Source organism: Exophiala viscosa (assembly GCF_022695815.1).
Source record: "Exophiala viscosa unplaced genomic scaffold EDD37scaffold_14, whole genome shotgun sequence".
NCBI classification, from domain to species: domain Eukaryota; kingdom Fungi; phylum Ascomycota; class Eurotiomycetes; order Chaetothyriales; family Herpotrichiellaceae; genus Exophiala; species Exophiala viscosa.
In genome coordinates this window covers 460,577-476,415 of record NW_026944366.1, presented here as the reverse complement: position 1 = coordinate 476,415, position 15,839 = coordinate 460,577, and the positions used below count along the sequence as shown (strand labels likewise).

General features: G+C 52.3%; 8 protein-coding genes across 8 annotated transcripts; 5 read left to right on the top strand and 3 right to left on the bottom strand.

The window, feature by feature from the left end:
* Positions 1-335: 335 nt before the first annotated feature.
* EDD37DRAFT_186914 (uncharacterized protein) lies at positions 336-3,229 on the top strand. The gene is made up of 2 exons (XM_062810026.1): positions 336-653; positions 702-3,229. Exons 1-2 carry the CDS (start codon positions 495-497, stop codon positions 3,141-3,143), a joined length of 2,601 nt encoding a protein of 866 aa, XP_062666007.1. The 5' UTR covers positions 336-494; the 3' UTR covers positions 3,144-3,229.
* A 227-nt stretch (positions 3,230-3,456) lies between these two features.
* Positions 3,457-4,572, top strand: EDD37DRAFT_187024 (uncharacterized protein). The gene is made up of 2 exons (XM_062810028.1): positions 3,457-3,925; positions 3,985-4,572. Exons 1-2 carry the CDS (start codon positions 3,770-3,772, stop codon positions 4,333-4,335), a joined length of 507 nt encoding a protein of 168 aa, XP_062666006.1. The 5' UTR covers positions 3,457-3,769; the 3' UTR covers positions 4,336-4,572.
* Positions 4,573-4,576: 4 nt separating this feature from the next.
* On the top strand, positions 4,577-6,576 carry EDD37DRAFT_583399 (uncharacterized protein). The gene is made up of 2 exons (XM_062814435.1): positions 4,577-4,839; positions 4,890-6,576. The coding sequence occupies exons 1-2, from the start codon at positions 4,661-4,663 to the stop codon at positions 6,436-6,438; spliced, it is 1,728 nt and encodes a 575-aa protein (XP_062666005.1). The 5' UTR covers positions 4,577-4,660; the 3' UTR covers positions 6,439-6,576.
* A 14-nt stretch (positions 6,577-6,590) lies between these two features.
* EDD37DRAFT_186898 (DNA polymerase delta subunit 3) lies at positions 6,591-8,290 on the bottom strand. Its single transcript, XM_062810024.1, has one exon. The coding sequence runs from the start codon at positions 8,219-8,221 to the stop codon at positions 6,698-6,700; it is 1,524 nt and encodes a 507-aa protein (XP_062666004.1). The 5' UTR covers positions 8,222-8,290; the 3' UTR covers positions 6,591-6,697.
* Position 8,291: 1 nt separating this feature from the next.
* EDD37DRAFT_186904 (uncharacterized protein) lies at positions 8,292-10,752 on the bottom strand. The gene is made up of 5 exons (XM_062810025.1): positions 10,427-10,752; positions 9,247-10,360; positions 9,095-9,198; positions 8,761-9,044; positions 8,292-8,708 (listed from the first exon to the last, which is right to left on the bottom strand). The coding sequence occupies exons 1-5, from the start codon at positions 10,504-10,506 to the stop codon at positions 8,404-8,406; spliced, it is 1,887 nt and encodes a 628-aa protein (XP_062666003.1). The 5' UTR covers positions 10,507-10,752; the 3' UTR covers positions 8,292-8,403.
* A 751-nt stretch (positions 10,753-11,503) lies between these two features.
* Positions 11,504-12,421, top strand: EDD37DRAFT_654223 (DNA repair protein RAD57; the record flags this gene model as incomplete). The annotated part of the gene is made up of 1 exon (XM_062818661.1): positions 11,504-12,421. The coding sequence occupies one exon, from the start codon at positions 11,504-11,506 to the stop codon at positions 12,419-12,421; it is 918 nt and encodes a 305-aa protein (XP_062666002.1).
* Positions 12,422-12,502: 81 nt separating this feature from the next.
* Positions 12,503-14,265, top strand: EDD37DRAFT_186863 (Snf7-domain-containing protein). Its single transcript, XM_062810023.1, has one exon. It carries the CDS (start codon positions 12,719-12,721, stop codon positions 14,132-14,134), a length of 1,416 nt encoding a protein of 471 aa, XP_062666001.1. The 5' UTR covers positions 12,503-12,718; the 3' UTR covers positions 14,135-14,265.
* A 403-nt stretch (positions 14,266-14,668) lies between these two features.
* Positions 14,669-15,790, bottom strand: EDD37DRAFT_551696 (E3 ubiquitin-protein ligase RAD18; the record flags this gene model as incomplete). Its single annotated transcript, XM_062813687.1, has 1 exon — positions 14,669-15,790. A coding segment is annotated over one exon (1,122 nt), but the record flags the coding sequence as incomplete, so codon positions are not given.
* Positions 15,791-15,839: the final 49 nt, after the last annotated feature.

Below are 15,839 nucleotides of genomic sequence, written 5' to 3'. Positions count from 1 at the left end.
TCTGAAACTCGTTCAATTTTCAAGGGGTCAACCTATTACGCGCCTCAGATCATTCCAGCTCCGAGGGGGGCCAGCGCGCTGCCAGCACCTTGGCGTAGGAGTCAGGACCCGATCAAGGTTGAGTGTATGCACTCCGCATGCTGCCTCGGCTTGATCGGGGAGTGTTTGTGTCTAGGCCCTTACGTGGACCAGAATCGGCGAGGCTGGTGGGTGAAAGCAGCATGAGTCACGGGTCAGTTGTGGTTTAAAGCGGCAGCGACTGGTTAAGATCCACGGCGCTGCGCAGTGACGCCACGTGCACTTTGGACAGGACGTCATTTGGCCTGCGCCGCCAACGTACCAGCCTTGCCAGGCTCGAATCAACACACCTTTAGAGTCGTATAATCCTAACATCTCACAACCGTTGACGTCTTTTGCTTACCTCGAATGTCTTCCTTGATCAGCACATGTAGCGTTAATTTTCCCGCTATTTTGATTTCCCGAGAATCTGGCTCATGGCGCCGCCGCCGTTAAAACGCCAGAAGACCAATCCTACCACGGTACCGCCTGCGCAGGCACAGGCACAGGCCGCCAACGTACCTCTTCCTCCGGAGTCTCCAACGGCCTTGTCCACTACGAAGCCTGCCACATCAAATCAGGGAGATCACCGAGCGGTAAGGGCGCATTCCACTGCTAGGCAAGGTCGCTGACGGCTTGAACAGTCATGGATCACGCGGACATGGCCTCGCAAGGCTCGGCCTCTCGCAGAGGTTGCTCGTGAGAGCGTCTCGTCTGCATCGAACGCCCTCCAAGAGGTTGCTTCTGTCACGAAAGATAGAGTCCGACCACAGAGGTCACCGTCTCTGGCCATGGCGTTGGGAAAGACCACCTCAAACCGATCGTTACCCGTCGATGCTACTACGACTACAGTCAATGCAACGGCCGAGTCTGCAACACCAAATGGCAAGAGAAGACCGCAAGGGGCTTCCGATAGTAATGATAGCAAGACGAAGGAGGAACCTGCTACAGAGCTCACGGCCCCCAACGGGGAGCAGAAGCCTGACAAAGAAGATAGCAGCGAACCGGCTCTGCAACCGGCCGCTCCGGACACAACCTCTCTTTCGTCTGAGCAAGCTCAAAATGCACAAGCAAGTTGGCTAGGCTGGCTTGCTAGAAGGGATGGCTCTGTTGCGCACCCTCCAGATACACAGCCGGCGCCCGGTCCGAACACACCAGCCACGACAGCAGCCACTACCGCAGCCGATAACACCGAAAGCGGCATACAGCCTGAGCCTGAAACAACTCAACAAGAAGCACAAGGTGATGAGGCCGGCACCAACAAAAGGAGCTGGTATCAAATGTGGAATGGCGGCGAGGCACCTTCCACCCCAAGTCAGAAGGATCAGGCTCCAGCAACAGCAGCCAGTGTTCCCACATCCAAAACTGCGGAAAGTGCGGAACCCGCATCAAACGTCGACATTCCGGCATCAAGCACATCCTCGAAGCCCAACTCGCAAGCGTCGTCCATCGTGACTTCGGCACCTCCGCCACTGTCCGGAGATGGGTCCAAGTCTTCCGGCTGGGTATTTTGGTCCCGCGACAAGAAAGTACCATCTGCCACAAAATCCGACAACGACCCTCATGTAGGTGAAATAGCCATCTCGGATACGCCATCGCAGGCAAAACCAAAACGAGCATCAATAAGTCTAGACGATGAAGCGAAACCTGTGCTGAAGCTATCACTGCAAGAAGATCGAACAAGGAAAGCTACGTCAGATAAGGTTGCAACGCCAAAGCTTACACCGGTAGAGCAACTTGTCGCACAGCCTGCGAAACACGAGAGGAAAACGAGTACAGTGAAGGATGGATCAACCACCAAAGCTGAGTCGTCAAATGCCACCGCGGTTGCCAGAGAACCAATCGAAATCGGTACACCGAGGAGGGGCTCGCCAGCTCCATCCAAGATTAGACAGCCCGATCTACTGCTACCGCCACTCAAAGAGACCCTGACCTACGAGGAACAGCCTTCCATTATACAGCAACTTGCAAGATTGCTGTATTACACCAAAGAGCCACACCTCAAGCATCTACATCTGGTCCGCGATCCACCACGAATACAAAATGCTCTCGCCATTGGAGTTCATGGATATTTTCCTGCTCCTTTAATTCGAAGTGTGCTTGGTCAACCTACCGGTACATCTATCAAGTTTGCTGATATGGCGGCTAAGTGCATCAAAAAGTGGACAAAAGACCATGGCTATGAGTGCGAGGTGAAAAGTGCTGCGCTCGAGGGAGAGGGTCGCATTGCAGAGCGAGTCGAGCTTCTCTGGAAGTTGTTGCTCAATTGGATCGACGAGATTCGCAAGTCAGACTTTGTCATGGTCGCTTGCCACAGTCAAGGCGTACCCGTTGCGATCATGCTGGTGGCAAAGCTCATACAGTTCGGTTGTGTCAGTGCCGCTCGTGTGGGAATCTGTGCGATGGCGGGGGTTAACCTGGGACCATTCCAAGAATATAAGTCTCGTTGGATCAGCGGTTCCGCAGGTGAGCTCTTTGAGTTCTCTAATCCGAACAGCAAAGTGTCGTCTGATTATCTAGAGGCGATGGAGGTGGTTTTGAAGTTTGGAGTTCGCCTAACATTCGCCGGAAGCATTGACGACCAACTGGTGTCGATGGAGTCATCGACGTTTGCTCCTCTCACTCACCCGCATATTTACAGAGCTGTGTTCATTGATTCTCGCGTTCATGCACCGAACTTTTTATCACATCTTGTTGGCTTTGTGCTGAAGCTACGCAACGTTGGAGTGCCAGATCATGGCCTGATTCGAGAATTGTCCACACCTCTGGCCGGCAGTCTGTACGGCGGCGAGGGGCACTCACGCATCTACGAAGATGATGCCGTCTATGATGTTGCCATTGCATTCGCTTTGGAGACAAACGCTCTAAAAGACGTACCGATATCGAAGAGACAGACCAACAATACGACTGCGAACCCATATGTACTACCATTTGCTATGCGCGGTATCCTGGAGGAAGATTACGTGAAGACAGAGCTGCAGAATGAGGCTCAACAACTGCTGGCCCAGTTTGATGATTGGAAGCCAACGACCAAGGCGCTCAGGGACGTGAAATTCAGGCTTGAAGGGATTAGGTCAAAGCTGTGAGACAACTCAGCAGCCCGCTTTAAATGAACGAAGTAATGATATCTGCACTAACAACTCGCGAAGGTACGCATGGCGTACGTGTACAAGCATTGGGGACTGTTCTGAGGGTTTGAGAACAATAGAAGGTTCTAAACGAAGGTATTACCAGGTAGATCTACAAAAGACCTATGAATGTCTTGCCCCGAAGGCTTTGAATCTCTCCTATCCACCATCATTCTACACTCACAGCGCATTCAGCTATCACTTCGAACCGCTTTCATTCATGTTCGCAACTTCACCGCCCTCGCATCAGCATGCCCAATTCAGCCTGTCCGCCTCATGGTGCTATGGGGTTCTACCCAATCCACCACTCTTCGTTCTCCGGTGAGAGACGGTCCGGTACGAACGAGAAGAAAAGTCACACAAGGAGTGAATAGCCGAACGTCCAGATGTGAGTGTAACCATTGTTTACAAATGTCACCTACAGGTGAAAGTGAGTTTCAGCAAAGCAACGCCTTGCTACTGTGATCGTTCGTAACACAAGACACAAATCCATTCTTCTCTATTTCAAGGACGGTCGCGTCCATCATTCATCAACGTCGTTCTCGTTGTCGCGCGAAGAGACCAGTGCGTTGTCCACCTTCAAAATGGACCACTTCCTCACCAGCACGCGCGCTCAGAAGAACGTTATCCTCACGAATGGAGTCCTTCGTTTCGCTCAAATTGTTGTCGGTATCGTCACTCTCGGTCTATACGCTCAGCAAATCGGATATTGGTTGAATCATGGCATCCCAGGCAGAGTCGTAAGTGGCGCTCTTTGATATGACAGTTCCTCGGCTTCAGCTCACATATCGAAATTCAGGCTTATGAGATCGCCTGCGGCATTCTCGCAATCGTCAGCGGCATCATTCTCTGCATCTTCCCATTCATCTTATCCTACCGCCCGGTCGCCTTCGCTGCTGTCTGGGACGTCATCATGTTCGTCCTGTACAGCGTTGCGTTGGGCCTCATGAGAGCCGTCTTCGGCGATCACATCAACTCGAAGGGTGGATACGAAGTCTCGGATGACAAGACCTTCAATGACCAGGTTCACAAGATGAGGGGCAATCTTTGGGTCAATCTGGCTGGTATGATACTGTTCTTGGTTTCGGCTATCATGGGAACCGTTCTCATCATCACTGGACGTGTGGTCGGCCGCAAGAGCATCGTTTGAGACTGACGGGCTCCAAGCAAGTATTGCTTGACGAGTACCCCATTGCAGTCGAGGAGAATACCATGATCAACAACGAGCTGAGATAGCATTGGAATTGGAGGCCTTCATGGGAAGAAGGAGCGATGGATTAGCTTTTGGGAGCGTTATGCGCCACGTTGGTGACACGATAGTTCAGCCTTGCGCAGCCTCGTCATTGACGTCTGTTTACCCCAATCGCGATGGCATCCTTCCCGCAACCATCTTCAGGGCAGCTCAACAGTAAATTGCCTTTCGTCTGCTTTCATACATCCGTCGTACCCTCGAACGGGTGTCGCATGGTCCTACCATGCTCTTCCGCCGATGGGCTTATATTCTGAGTCTCTCGGCCTGGCATCACTTCCCTGGCGTCAGAGCAGGCGCCATTGACGAACCTCGCGACCACGAAACCTACGATAGTCACCTTTCAGATCAAGCAGTGTTCTCAGGTCTCTGTCCAGACTATACCACCTATGCTCGTCATTTCCAGTGCGTCACCCTCTATCTCTGGCTCTTCCACATTCGCTGATATGTAGCAGCAACCCTCTGAGCGCAGGACCTCTAAAACTGCCCTACCAGCGACCGCATCCCCACTGTCGCAAGTTCTCTTCGCCTGCAGTAGAACAGGTCATTGAAGATTTATACCCTCAGATCAAAGACCCCGACCTAGCACACATATTCCGAAATGCATTCCCAAACACGCTCGACACTACGGTTCTCTGGCATGTTGACGGCGTCAAAACACACGCCGAAAAGTCGAGGCTAGTACGAGACAGGGGAAAGTGGGAAGGCGCGCAATCTTTCATTGTCACGGGCGACATCAATGCAGAATGGCTACGAGACTCGACGAACCAACTAGCCCAATATCAATCCCTGGCCAAAACTGCACCGGACATTTCCAACCTCCTCCTGGGCGCGATCAACACCCAAGCCGAATTTGTAATTGCTTCACCCTACTGCAACGCCTTCCAAGCGCCCGACCCAGCACGTCTACCTCCCGCCCACTCAGGACAGGACGACTCCGTCCACCCGGCGTACGAGCCAAGCGTGGTTTTCGAGTGTAAGTACGAATTGGACAGCCTGGCCAACTTCCTCTCCCTCACCAACCAGTACTACGCCTCGACCGGTTCGACCGCCTTCCTATCTAACCGCTGGTACAAAGCTCTCGAAGCCCTGGTGCACGTCCTCCACGAACAGTCTCGCCCGACATTCGACACCGACTTTGGCACCTATGAACGCAACGAATATACATGGAACCGCTGGACGCGCATCGGCACGGAGACACTCGCTCTCGAGGGAACAGGCAATCCACAAGGAAATGGCACCGGCCTCGTCCGCTCCGCGTTTCGCCCCTCGGACGACGCCACTATCTTCGCCTTCCTCATCCCCGCAAACGCCATGATCTCCGTGGAGCTAGCACGCGCGGCGACAATGTTGAGGTCATCGATGAGCGAGTTTTCCACCGCTGATGCTGCAGGCATGGAGCGCGTCGCGGATATCCTTGATCGCCACGCCGAAAGCATCAAAGCAGGCATCTACAAGCACGCGGTCATCACGCACCCAGAATTCGGCGAAGTGTTCGCCTACGAAGTCGATGGGTACGGCTCACATCTGCTCATGGACGATGCGAACATCCCGTCGCTGCTTTCTCTGCCGCTTCTCGGCTTCGTCGACGCCTCGGACAAAATCTACCAAAACACGCGGCGCATGATCCTCACGCAGCGCGGCAACCCGTATTTCCTGACGGGGACGAAGTTCTCCGGCATCGGCGGCCCGCATATCGGCCTGCGCAACGCCTGGCCCATGTCTGTACTCGTGCAGGCCATGACGAGCACTGACGACGCCGAGATTGTCGAGTGCTTGGACAGAGTCAAGAAGGTGAGCATTTTCGGGTTGATCAACGAGAGTCTCGACGTGCATCGTGGCGTGAGGCAGAATGGTGATGGCATGACGCGCAGTTGGTTCGCGTGGGCGAATAGCGTGTTCGCGCAGACGGTGCTGTGGCTTGTCGAGAACAAGCCTGAGTTGATTCTCAAGGATGACGCAGAGAAGAAGAGGTATAAAGTCGGGGTGGGCTGGGTTGATTGAGCACGATAGCAACTGCCGAAAAGCAGCAGGTGATACAAAGTGATTGTTGTGCAAGGAGTTCGGGCGTCGCGGAGTGTCAATAGTGGATACATAGGTGTCAAAAGAGGACACACAGAACAAGGAATCAGTGACATGCATAAAGACCCTTGGATGAGTAGCACAGGTGATGCCGCCATGATATGTGTACAGTTTCATTCGTCCCGTCTATACCACTCTACGCTATGCATCCTCTGAATGTGCCATCGTGCATGAGAATGGCTCAATTCTTCTTGCCAAAGAAACTCATAATATTTCCCTTCTTCGGCGCCGCCTTGCCACCTCCTTTCTGACTTGCAGGCTGACTTTGCCCCTTATTCGACCCAAACGTACTCCGTGGCACCTCTTTCTTGGGCGGTTCGGGCTTGGGTTCGGGTTCGTCCTCGCTGTAACTCTCCCATACTGCCTCCTCTTTCGTGACGAGGTACCCATCCTCGTCCTTGGTTGTGCGCTTCTTCATCACTTTGCGCTTACCTCGACGACGTCCGCCCGAGGTCATCGTCGCGATCTGCTCGCCTTGTGAGTTGGTCGATGCGTCTTTCTTGGGTGCCGTCTGTCGCTTTTTCTCCGTGTCCGAGTCCGACCAGGCAACGGCCTCTGCATCGCCTTTGGCTTCTTCATTGTCTTGCACGGCGTCCGTACCCGCTTGCGCGGTGACGGGTTCGCCATTTACACCTGTCGCTTTCTCCACGCCGGGCACGGCAGGTTCGGCTTCATCGTCAGAATCCATCATCTTGCGCAGCTTGGCCGCCTTGTCCTCACGCTCCTTTCTTGCATCGCTAGGTCGTTTCTTGGCTGTGCGCATTCCCGTGTCCAGAAAGACTGCGTCGTCTTCAGATTCACCTTCGTCGTCATCTTTCATCTTGGTATCAGAGTCTTGCCTGATAGCAGCAGGTTTCGATTTCTGATGACTCTGCTTTGCAAAGGCCCGGAAAAGGTCCGAAGACTCACGTTTCATTGCTGACTGCTTGGCCGATCCAGTGGTCGAAGTGCTGTCGCGAGAGCTGGGTCGGGATGGTTCTTCGTTCTTGGTTGCCGGCGCCGTCTTGGGTGCTGCTTTGGACTGAGCTGTAGATTTGGCTGCAGATGCTTTGGGTTCCTCTTTGACCGCCTGGAATTTGGGTGCCGGCCCCTGAGGCACAACAGGGCGCTTTCTCTGCCGTCGCCTGACATGGGGATTCTGGATGATGCCGAATGTCTTATTGTGCTCCAAGGGATCTTGCTTTGCAAATACATCGGTAAATAGACCCCGGCTGATGTCGGTCAGAGTCAAAAGATCTCGTATATGCGCAGGCGATAAGCTGTAGACATGTATTGAACTGAGATGCTCGTATTGTTCTTTTAACGCTTCCAGATTTTCTTCTCTTACCAGCGTGATAGTGCGTACTTTTGTCTGTGGGCCTTTGTCTTCGGATGTTTGATTGCTCTCTTGACTTGGTTCCAACATAGAACTTGTAAAGGGTGGTGGACTGGAAGGGATGGGCTCGTCTTCGAATTCATGCTTATGGCCGTTTGTGGTTCCGTTGGACTGTGATGAAGCATGTTGTGCTTTTTTGACACCGGACAGGAGATATGTAGCATAGACAGATCCAGGTTTCTTTCCATTTTGAAATTCGTAGAAGTCGTAGAGCATACATTTGGCGGTATTGACGTGTACTTTCAGGGCTCGAGAGACATTGCGGTAGGATATAGTTCGCTGCTCGGACAGAACCTCTGTCGCCAGGTATTTCCTGAAGTCCTCAGACATGGCGCAATACAGTATGGGCTGAAGATGAACTGGGGCGGTTGTAGTTGTAGTGCGCCTAATTGTTTAAGTGGTTTTGACGCGTCGTGAGGGGAATGAATTGGTCGACGTGTTTGCGTCTTCTTTATTTTTACTTGACCGTACCTCTCCAGCGGAGCAGACAGTGTTGTTGCGAATAATATAACTCATCTTCTATCAATGTTCTTGAGGATAGCGTGGACGGAGACCTCCTCACTTGTCCCGGGATCGTTGCTCAATAGCATCGTATCGTCTAGCCTGGTCTTTCCCTGGTCGACCATGAACATCGCCAATTGCCAAAACTCAAGAGCCGCCATTCTGGGGAACCCATATCTTTCCAGTTCTTGAGCTGTCAAGATCGAATTCTGGTGGTCCCACGCAGTTTTCCACCTCATCAGCGCCTGCGAAACTCGGCATATGGTGTCTGCTTTGGTAGAATTATATGGCGATAGCCACAGGAATTGCAGGAGTGCTACGCATTGTGTTAGCATGAGCCTTATCGAGTTTGGAGTTCAGTTGCCCACCAAGCACAACGATGAACAGATCCAGTATTGTCAAATCCTTCAACTTGACAGACGTTTCTACCTCCAGGTCCTTCCGCATGAAAATATCGCACAGCGTCGCCAGGGTGAGGTGCTCAGACTTGCGCGACTCCGAAGCTGCTTGTTCAGCTTCGCCCGGACTGGTTGCGATGAATGCCTCAAGCGGTCCGGGCATGTCCACTTCCATTTCTTCTCCAAACAGGCGAGGCGACGAGTTGTATAGAATCGTGAAGCTCGCATCAAGGTTGAAAATCCCGCAAATTAGACTGGTACAGGTTCAGCCCCAGCGATCATACCACGGTGAAGTCCACCTTACCGAATCCTGGCCTCGCTGGCCGCGTACTCCTCCCAATGAAATGTCTCGTCCTTGTTGTGCCAAAACGAGTTCTTTGACTCCAAAAGTCTGAGTCCTCGACAAGCCTGATGGTTTCGTTAGCAATTTCACTACCTCTAGGGACTGACACCAACTAAGATTATCTGGTCAAATCGATCCTTGCGAATCTCCTTCCGCTTGCGTATAGGTGCTGTTCGAAGTTGAATTTGTGACATGAGAAAGACAGCCTGGAGCGCTTGCAAAGCTTCCTTCGCAGTGAAATTCTCGCTCTGGAGGCAGCCTGCTATAGTCTTCTGAAAAACCGGGTTGCGAAAGACGTAATCATCGGCGAGATCAATCATGTTATTAGCGAGGCAGGCTTCGTCTGTGGATGGCGATAAGGTTGCGGCGATGAGCATCATCGCCAGAAGCAGGTGCGGCATCGTATCATACGGACACCACGTTGCTTGATGGATAACAGGCGTATGTGGGCCCCATTCTCGGAAATATAGTCCTATAAGCCGTTCGAGACTTTGTGCGGAAAACAATGCAGAGCTCTTTGCAAGCTTCGCGTTTGGTGCTTTTTCCTGGTGGCCCGCTGGCAATGACAGAGTAAACTGGGTCAGCGAATCAATTAGTTTGTTGCAAGGGTGAACGTCCGGCCATGGTACTCCGGGCATAGGACTGTCTGTATCGTCCCAGGTATCCAGCCAGTCCTCGCTTTCCGGGGCAGTCTTGTCGATGTCGTGGTTCACCAAAGTCTGACGACGGAAGAGATCGTTCAAAGCCGCAGTTTCCAACGGAACAAATGTGTCAATATCGTGGAGACTCGGTGATGCAGGTTCCGGCACGTCTTCGCCGACGTCCTGACTCCCGCGAGCCGTCAAGCCAGGATAGAAAGCCTCTGATATTGTTGTATTCTTTGGATCCGCATAGTTCAGGAGGAACGACAGTGATATCTTGCGTTGGTCTGGTTGTGTATGGCTTACTGGAATCATGCTCGGTTCGTAGAGTTGACCGTCGATCCCGTAGTCAGCAACTGAAGCGTTCTGGAGTGGTATCTGCTGCCCTGGTAGGTGCGACACTCGAACATAGGTACATTCGTAGCCATGTGCAAGACAAGTCTCGCAAGGACACTCTAGATCACAACGTAGTTTCGACCGAGCACATGCATCACATGCTGTGGATTTCTTCCCTTTCTTGAGCCTTTCGGGGATGGGCTGCTGACCTCTGGACGAACAGCGAATATAATGTCGCCGGAGAACGTCACTACACGAGCAGCAAGGGTTAATTCTCACAAGAGGGTAGGCATCAAGACCGCAGAAGAGCACCTACGATCTGTGGTAAGATTTGCTACAGAAGCAGCACACCCATGGCTTCGTGGAAGTACTTGGTTCTTGTACTTCAGCGCTCATTGTGCATGCGTGAGAGTCTCCGTCAAGTTGCTTGGTCTAGAACACAATTCGATGAGCCTTGAGTGTTCATAGTGAGGTCGGTGCAGTTTCGCCCATTCGGAAAACAGTCATCCTGCAAAGCGATACTTGATATACGCCAGTTGTTCATTGCTTACGAACAACGTGTATTTGGACCTGCACGAAGCCCTAAAGGCGTCGGGATTGGGTTGGGGGCTGGTGCGCCTCGCTGATCGCTTATCATTTCCAAGTTGCTGGCTATACGCACTGTCCTCGCCTTGTCTGAGCATATCTGTGTTTCGCCGTGTATGTAGGGTGAAGGTCTCTGATAAGATGCGCAAATATCGGACTCGGACCTCGTCGAGCCTCGGCATCAACACCATGAACTCAATCGTCTCTCCCGCACACGGCATGATTGTACAAGGGAATTTGTGCTGCTATATACTTTTCTTTTGTTTGAGTTAACGGTATTGTACATAGGATTTTGCTAAGTATCCGATACTCCATCTCTTTCCTGCCTTCGCCCATCAAACATCTTTCGCTAGCTGTCATTCAGAATTCCAGCCATCACTAACCAAGGAGCTCAGTCGATTATCAGGCTGCCATCAAGGATTGACAACGGTTCAATCGTTGATATAGAGGTAGGCCTACTCCCTTCAGAGTGATGTTCCCCCTTGGTAGCAGTTCTCCTTTGCTAGGTAGTGATGGACTGCTTACTGTATCTGAAACTTCCTCGATATTGACATCCATTAGTATTTCGACTCATCCAGTATATATATAACGACACAGACAATCACAGCGCGACTGCGCGTGGCATCTGCGCGTGGCGACTGCGCCTGCAGCCGTGTCTAGGATCATCAAGCTATATAACTCAAGGACGACACAAATCTACCGGGCGTGCGAGTCTCAGCCTCTTACGATACGTCTGACGTACAAGCAGTAACATTCAAGCCCTAGAAGCGAGAAAGAACGTTTTCTCAAGTATCTAGCACCAGCAGTCATGGAAATCGCCGGCCCAGAACCCGAGCTACAGTCAGGAGAATATCTTCCCGATCCTTACTTGGCAGAATTTAGCGAACTTGGGCATCAAATCTTCTCGTACACACCAACCATCCCTGAACGCATTGAGACACCAGGGAAAGTGGTCCAGCCAGATCTAATTGTTATCTGCTCCTGGATGGGAGCTCAGTCTCGGTATATCAGAAAGTACCTCACCCCATATCAAACAATATTTCCGCGCTCGCCCATACTCCTGCTCCGACAGGATGGATCCGACCTATTCTGGCGGACAGAGCGTCAGCAGGTTAAGAACTTGGAACCTGCGATTTCCGTTATAAGGCAGCTAGTGGACCAGAAGCGACCGAACAAGCCAAACGTCCTGGTTCATATCTTCTCCAACGGCGGCTCCTATACGGCATGCCAGCTGGCGGACGCATATCAAGATTCATCACCCGATAAGGACGAATTATTGCCCATCTCGGCCTTGATTCTGGACAGCACGCCCAGCCTACCGTCAGTACAACGCGCACATACAGCTATATGCGAGTCGCTCCCCAAATCCGGTCCAGGTCGAGTCGTAGGCAGCGCAGCGGTGTGGGGATATATTGGTTTGGCCAAGGCGATTGAAACCGTCACTGGAAAGGAAGACATCACTACCTCATTGAGAAGGAGACTAAATGACCCCAACGGAGCCTTCACGCAGGGTATATTGAAAAGGGTATATATCTATTCACAAGCCGACGAACTGATCCCGGCGTCTGATGTGGAAGCACATGCTAGAGCGGCTAGCTCGACGATTGGATGGTTCAGAGTACAATTGGAAGACTTCGTGTCGAGTCGACATGTTGGTCATGTCATGCTGGATGGGCCTAGATACTGGATACTTATTGGAAATCTGTGGAAGGAATCTGTTGGATAACGAGCACAGGTCTGATGGTCAAGACATATTTCTGCTTATTCGAGCAACGTAGCAATTTTTTTGGATTTGAATTTTGAGTACATACATACAGACAATAAGATGAAATCGTAGGATATTAAAGCCATGCAATGATCAGCATGTATCAGCCTCGTCTGCACCCATAATCACCTCAGCCTTGCCGCCGAAAGCGCTTCTCCAACCCCAAACTGACGTAGTAATAAACAAACTCCCACACATGTGAAGTGCCTTTTCTTTCCAACCTTACCACATCTCTCACCCCAAGCCGCACCCGCCCTCATGTCCCCACTACTAGAATGGCTGGTCGAGAACGAACCCTCCTTCCGGAAAACACGTCTGCCCTCCCTCTACTCCGATCTGACCGTCCAGAAGTCAACCAACCCAGAAGGCTATGCGGCGAACGTGACGGCATGGGCGTCCGCACTGACACGTGCCTCATTGGCAGGCCAACTCCCTCTCGAACAGCGCCTCATCCTCCAGGCCTCAGATGACCTGTTAAACGCGCTAGCCAGCGCGCAGTACGGTCGGCCGTCAGGCCTAGGCAGCGTGCTGGACGACTGCGTGCGGCAAGGCAAGATGGTCGACCTGCACGACTTTCTGGCGAGTGAGAAGAGCATCTACACACGATCTTGGATCCCGAGTCCCTGGGCGGTTCTAAGATGGAGTCTGCGACAAGTCGGGATCGTGGGGACAGGCAGCTACGAAGTCAACGGTCATCTGAAGAAGGGCAGTCTAGTACTGGTCCCAGCACTGGAGGAAGTGTGGAAACATGTTCAACGCCTACGCGACCGGAGCGCGCAGGGTCTGACCGACAGGATCATGAGTCGCGAGACGTTCCTGAAAGAGTTGAACGATCTGATCCGGGGCACATTATCAGATCAAGACGTGACGGTCCTCCTGCGGTACCTGTCCCGCGACAAACATGCGCTCAGCTACGACGATGCCACCATAAAATTTAAAGCACCAGCATCCACAACCCCAGAACCCATAACGCATGAAGACCGCTCCATCGCAAACCTCAAATCCCTTATATCCAATCTCACCCTTCAAATCGCCAATCTAAACACCCGCATCGCAACACTACAATCCACAGCCCAAACGTTGGTCAAAAACGGCAACAAAGCCTCTGCCCTCTCGGCGCTACGCTCCAAGAAACTCGCCGAACAATCCCTGGCCTCCCGCACCGGCACCCTCCACCAACTCGAGCAAGTCTACGCCAAGCTCGAAGCCGCAGCCGACCAAGTCGAGATCGTCGCCGCCATGCAAGCCAGTGCCGGTGCATTGAAGACGTTGAACCACAAAGTCGGCGGCGTCGAGCGGGTCGAGGACGTCCTAGACACGCTGCGCGAGGAGATGGGCAAGACCGACGAAGTAAGCGGCGTGATTGCCGAGCCTCTAGACAACACCGCCGTCTTGGATGAAGGTGAAGTCGACGAGGAGCTCGAGAGTATGGAGCGCGAAGAACGATCCAAGCGGGAAGCACTGGAAAGAGCAGAGAAGGAACGCAGAGACGCGCAAGAGGCGGAAGCTACGAGACGGAGATTGGCCGACTTGGAAGGAATCGAAACAGAGGCAAGATCCAAAGAGCAGGCTGCAGACCCTGTCGAGCAAGGACTATCAAGGAGTATCGAGAAGATGCAGAAGCTGCACCTCGATGGGCGGCAACAACCCCAAGTCGCTGAAGGGGCTTCATGAAGAAACAATAATGACTGATGACAAACTTGGGAAGGGATTCGATTTCGCGGGCATGCACTTACAAGCTGTGTACCATAGACTTTTGTTTGGTATGGTCTGCTATAAGATCATAACGTGTGTGATACATGCTACGGCATAGCCTTTTGGATGGCTTCTTTGAACCATCTTGATGATTCGATTCCCGGCTATTTGAAGACCTGGTTTTGTTTACATGATGTGGGGATTCTCGTTCTGGGACCCTGGTACAGCTGCAATGTCCATCTACTGTTTTGGAGGCTCGGCAGCTGAATTGTGAAAAGGAGAATCGTTGGCGACCAGATGGGATGCAACTTCAAAGTTGTGGAATCCCAGATCGTCGTGTAGGTACGAAGACGTTGCTTCGGCTGTAGGCGGTATGGGGTTCGATCCTGCTTCTGTTTGATCATGTTCATGCTCCAATGACACTGTTCCTACGTCCTCTGCATCCGGCTCTCGTTCTGTTCCTTTCGGTAACGACACAGAGCCATCCTGCGGCAGCCCAGCTCCGGGATCGGTGTCAGTCGTTTCCGCAGCCTTTGGCGTTGCTGCAACCCTCCTTTCCCTTGCCTGCTGGATAAGGTCGTCGAAATTGCTCTTCTGTGCTTTGACATGCTGATCGCGGTCAAACTCCTTGGCCATAAAGCCCGTGTTCGATGCCCTATCCATCTGGCGTCCCAGAGTGTCCTCCCACACCTTGAGACTTTGCAGAAGTTGTCTTTTGGTCACCGGTTTGGTCGAGTCGCAGTTCGCATTCCATAAATTCACCCACTCCGTGTGCCTCCTACGCATCAGCTCCTTGGAACCATGGTTGGGTATGCCCAGATCCCGCAACTTCTTTCGGAGAGCATTGTCGCCTAATATTGAGTAGTTGATAAAGGGTAGGCGTTCATTGTCTTTCGAGGGTTTCTTCATGGTATATGCAATCGTGCCCGGTGGTGCAACCTGTGGTTTGGGAGGAGCGGGTGTGGAACCATCATCTATCGGCGTAGAGCTCTCGCCCGATATGCATTTATCCAGATGTGCATTGATCAATGTCTCTTTCATTCTGCGGTGACAACATGGACATGCCACTAAACCGTCATTCGGTTCCAAGTCGCCGTTCACGTGCGGAATTCGGGTATCCTGATCTTCGTAGACACTCCCTTCCTCGCTGTCATCTATCACTTCCTGCGTAGAAGGTGCGCTCTGTTGGCTCGCATCTCCAGCCGCTCTCTTGCTTTGATTGCGAGTGCTTCGCCTCACCACACCATTCGTTATAGGTTCTTCGGCCACGACTTTCCGCCTCTTCTTAGGTCTTTCTGATTCGGCATTCCCCTCGCTTTTGGCTGCAGCGTCTGTCGCAAAGGTAAGGAGATTCTTTCGTGACGCAGTAAAGTTCGCAACGAGTTCTTCAACGACCCAGTTCCGTCGGAGTTTAACCTCTTGGTCGGATTCGCGACATGCCGGACATCTGCCCTCCTGAGAGAGATATCTGCGTATACATAGGCTGCAGAAGGTGTGGGAACAACTCGTCATCATTGGTGTTGTAAAGAAATCTTTACAGACTTGACATCGCAGCGAAGAGTCGAGTGGCGCGAGGGCTGCCAAAGGCGTTGGGAGCCAGTCTGTGCTGTCGCTGAAGTCATTCTGGTCGGGCATAGTGAGGTGGATGACTCTAGAGGTGCGCAAAAGATCAAATTTTCTTCAG

Excerpts from the sequence above, each read along its gene's own strand:
- EDD37DRAFT_583399 (XM_062814435.1), top strand. The coding sequence starts at position 4,661 with ATGCTCTTCCGCCGATGGGCTTATATTCTGAGTCTCTCGGCCTGGCAT. Across the intron at positions 4,840-4,889 it reads ACCTATGCTCGTCATTTCCA|CAACCCTCTGAGCGCAGGAC; the intron begins GTGCGTCACCCT and ends GATATGTAGCAG.
- EDD37DRAFT_186863 (XM_062810023.1), top strand. The coding sequence starts at position 12,719 with ATGTCCCCACTACTAGAATGGCTGGTCGAGAACGAACCCTCCTTCCGG.
- EDD37DRAFT_187024 (XM_062810028.1), top strand. The coding sequence starts at position 3,770 with ATGGACCACTTCCTCACCAGCACGCGCGCTCAGAAGAACGTTATCCTC. Across the intron at positions 3,926-3,984 it reads ATGGCATCCCAGGCAGAGTC|GCTTATGAGATCGCCTGCGG; the intron begins GTAAGTGGCGCT and ends ATCGAAATTCAG.
- EDD37DRAFT_186914 (XM_062810026.1), top strand. The coding sequence starts at position 495 with ATGGCGCCGCCGCCGTTAAAACGCCAGAAGACCAATCCTACCACGGTA. Across the intron at positions 654-701 it reads ATCAGGGAGATCACCGAGCG|TCATGGATCACGCGGACATG; the intron begins GTAAGGGCGCAT and ends CGGCTTGAACAG.
- EDD37DRAFT_186904 (XM_062810025.1), bottom strand. The coding sequence starts at position 10,506 with ATGAGCGCTGAAGTACAAGAACCAAGTACTTCCACGAAGCCATGGGTG. Across the intron at positions 9,045-9,094 it reads GCCAGCGAGGCCAGGATTCG|TCTAATTTGCGGGATTTTCA; the intron begins GTAAGGTGGACT and ends AACCTGTACCAG. Across the intron at positions 8,709-8,760 it reads TCTGTTCATCGTTGTGCTTG|CACTCCTGCAATTCCTGTGG; the intron begins GTGGGCAACTGA and ends CACAATGCGTAG.
- EDD37DRAFT_186898 (XM_062810024.1), bottom strand. The coding sequence starts at position 8,221 with ATGTCTGAGGACTTCAGGAAATACCTGGCGACAGAGGTTCTGTCCGAG.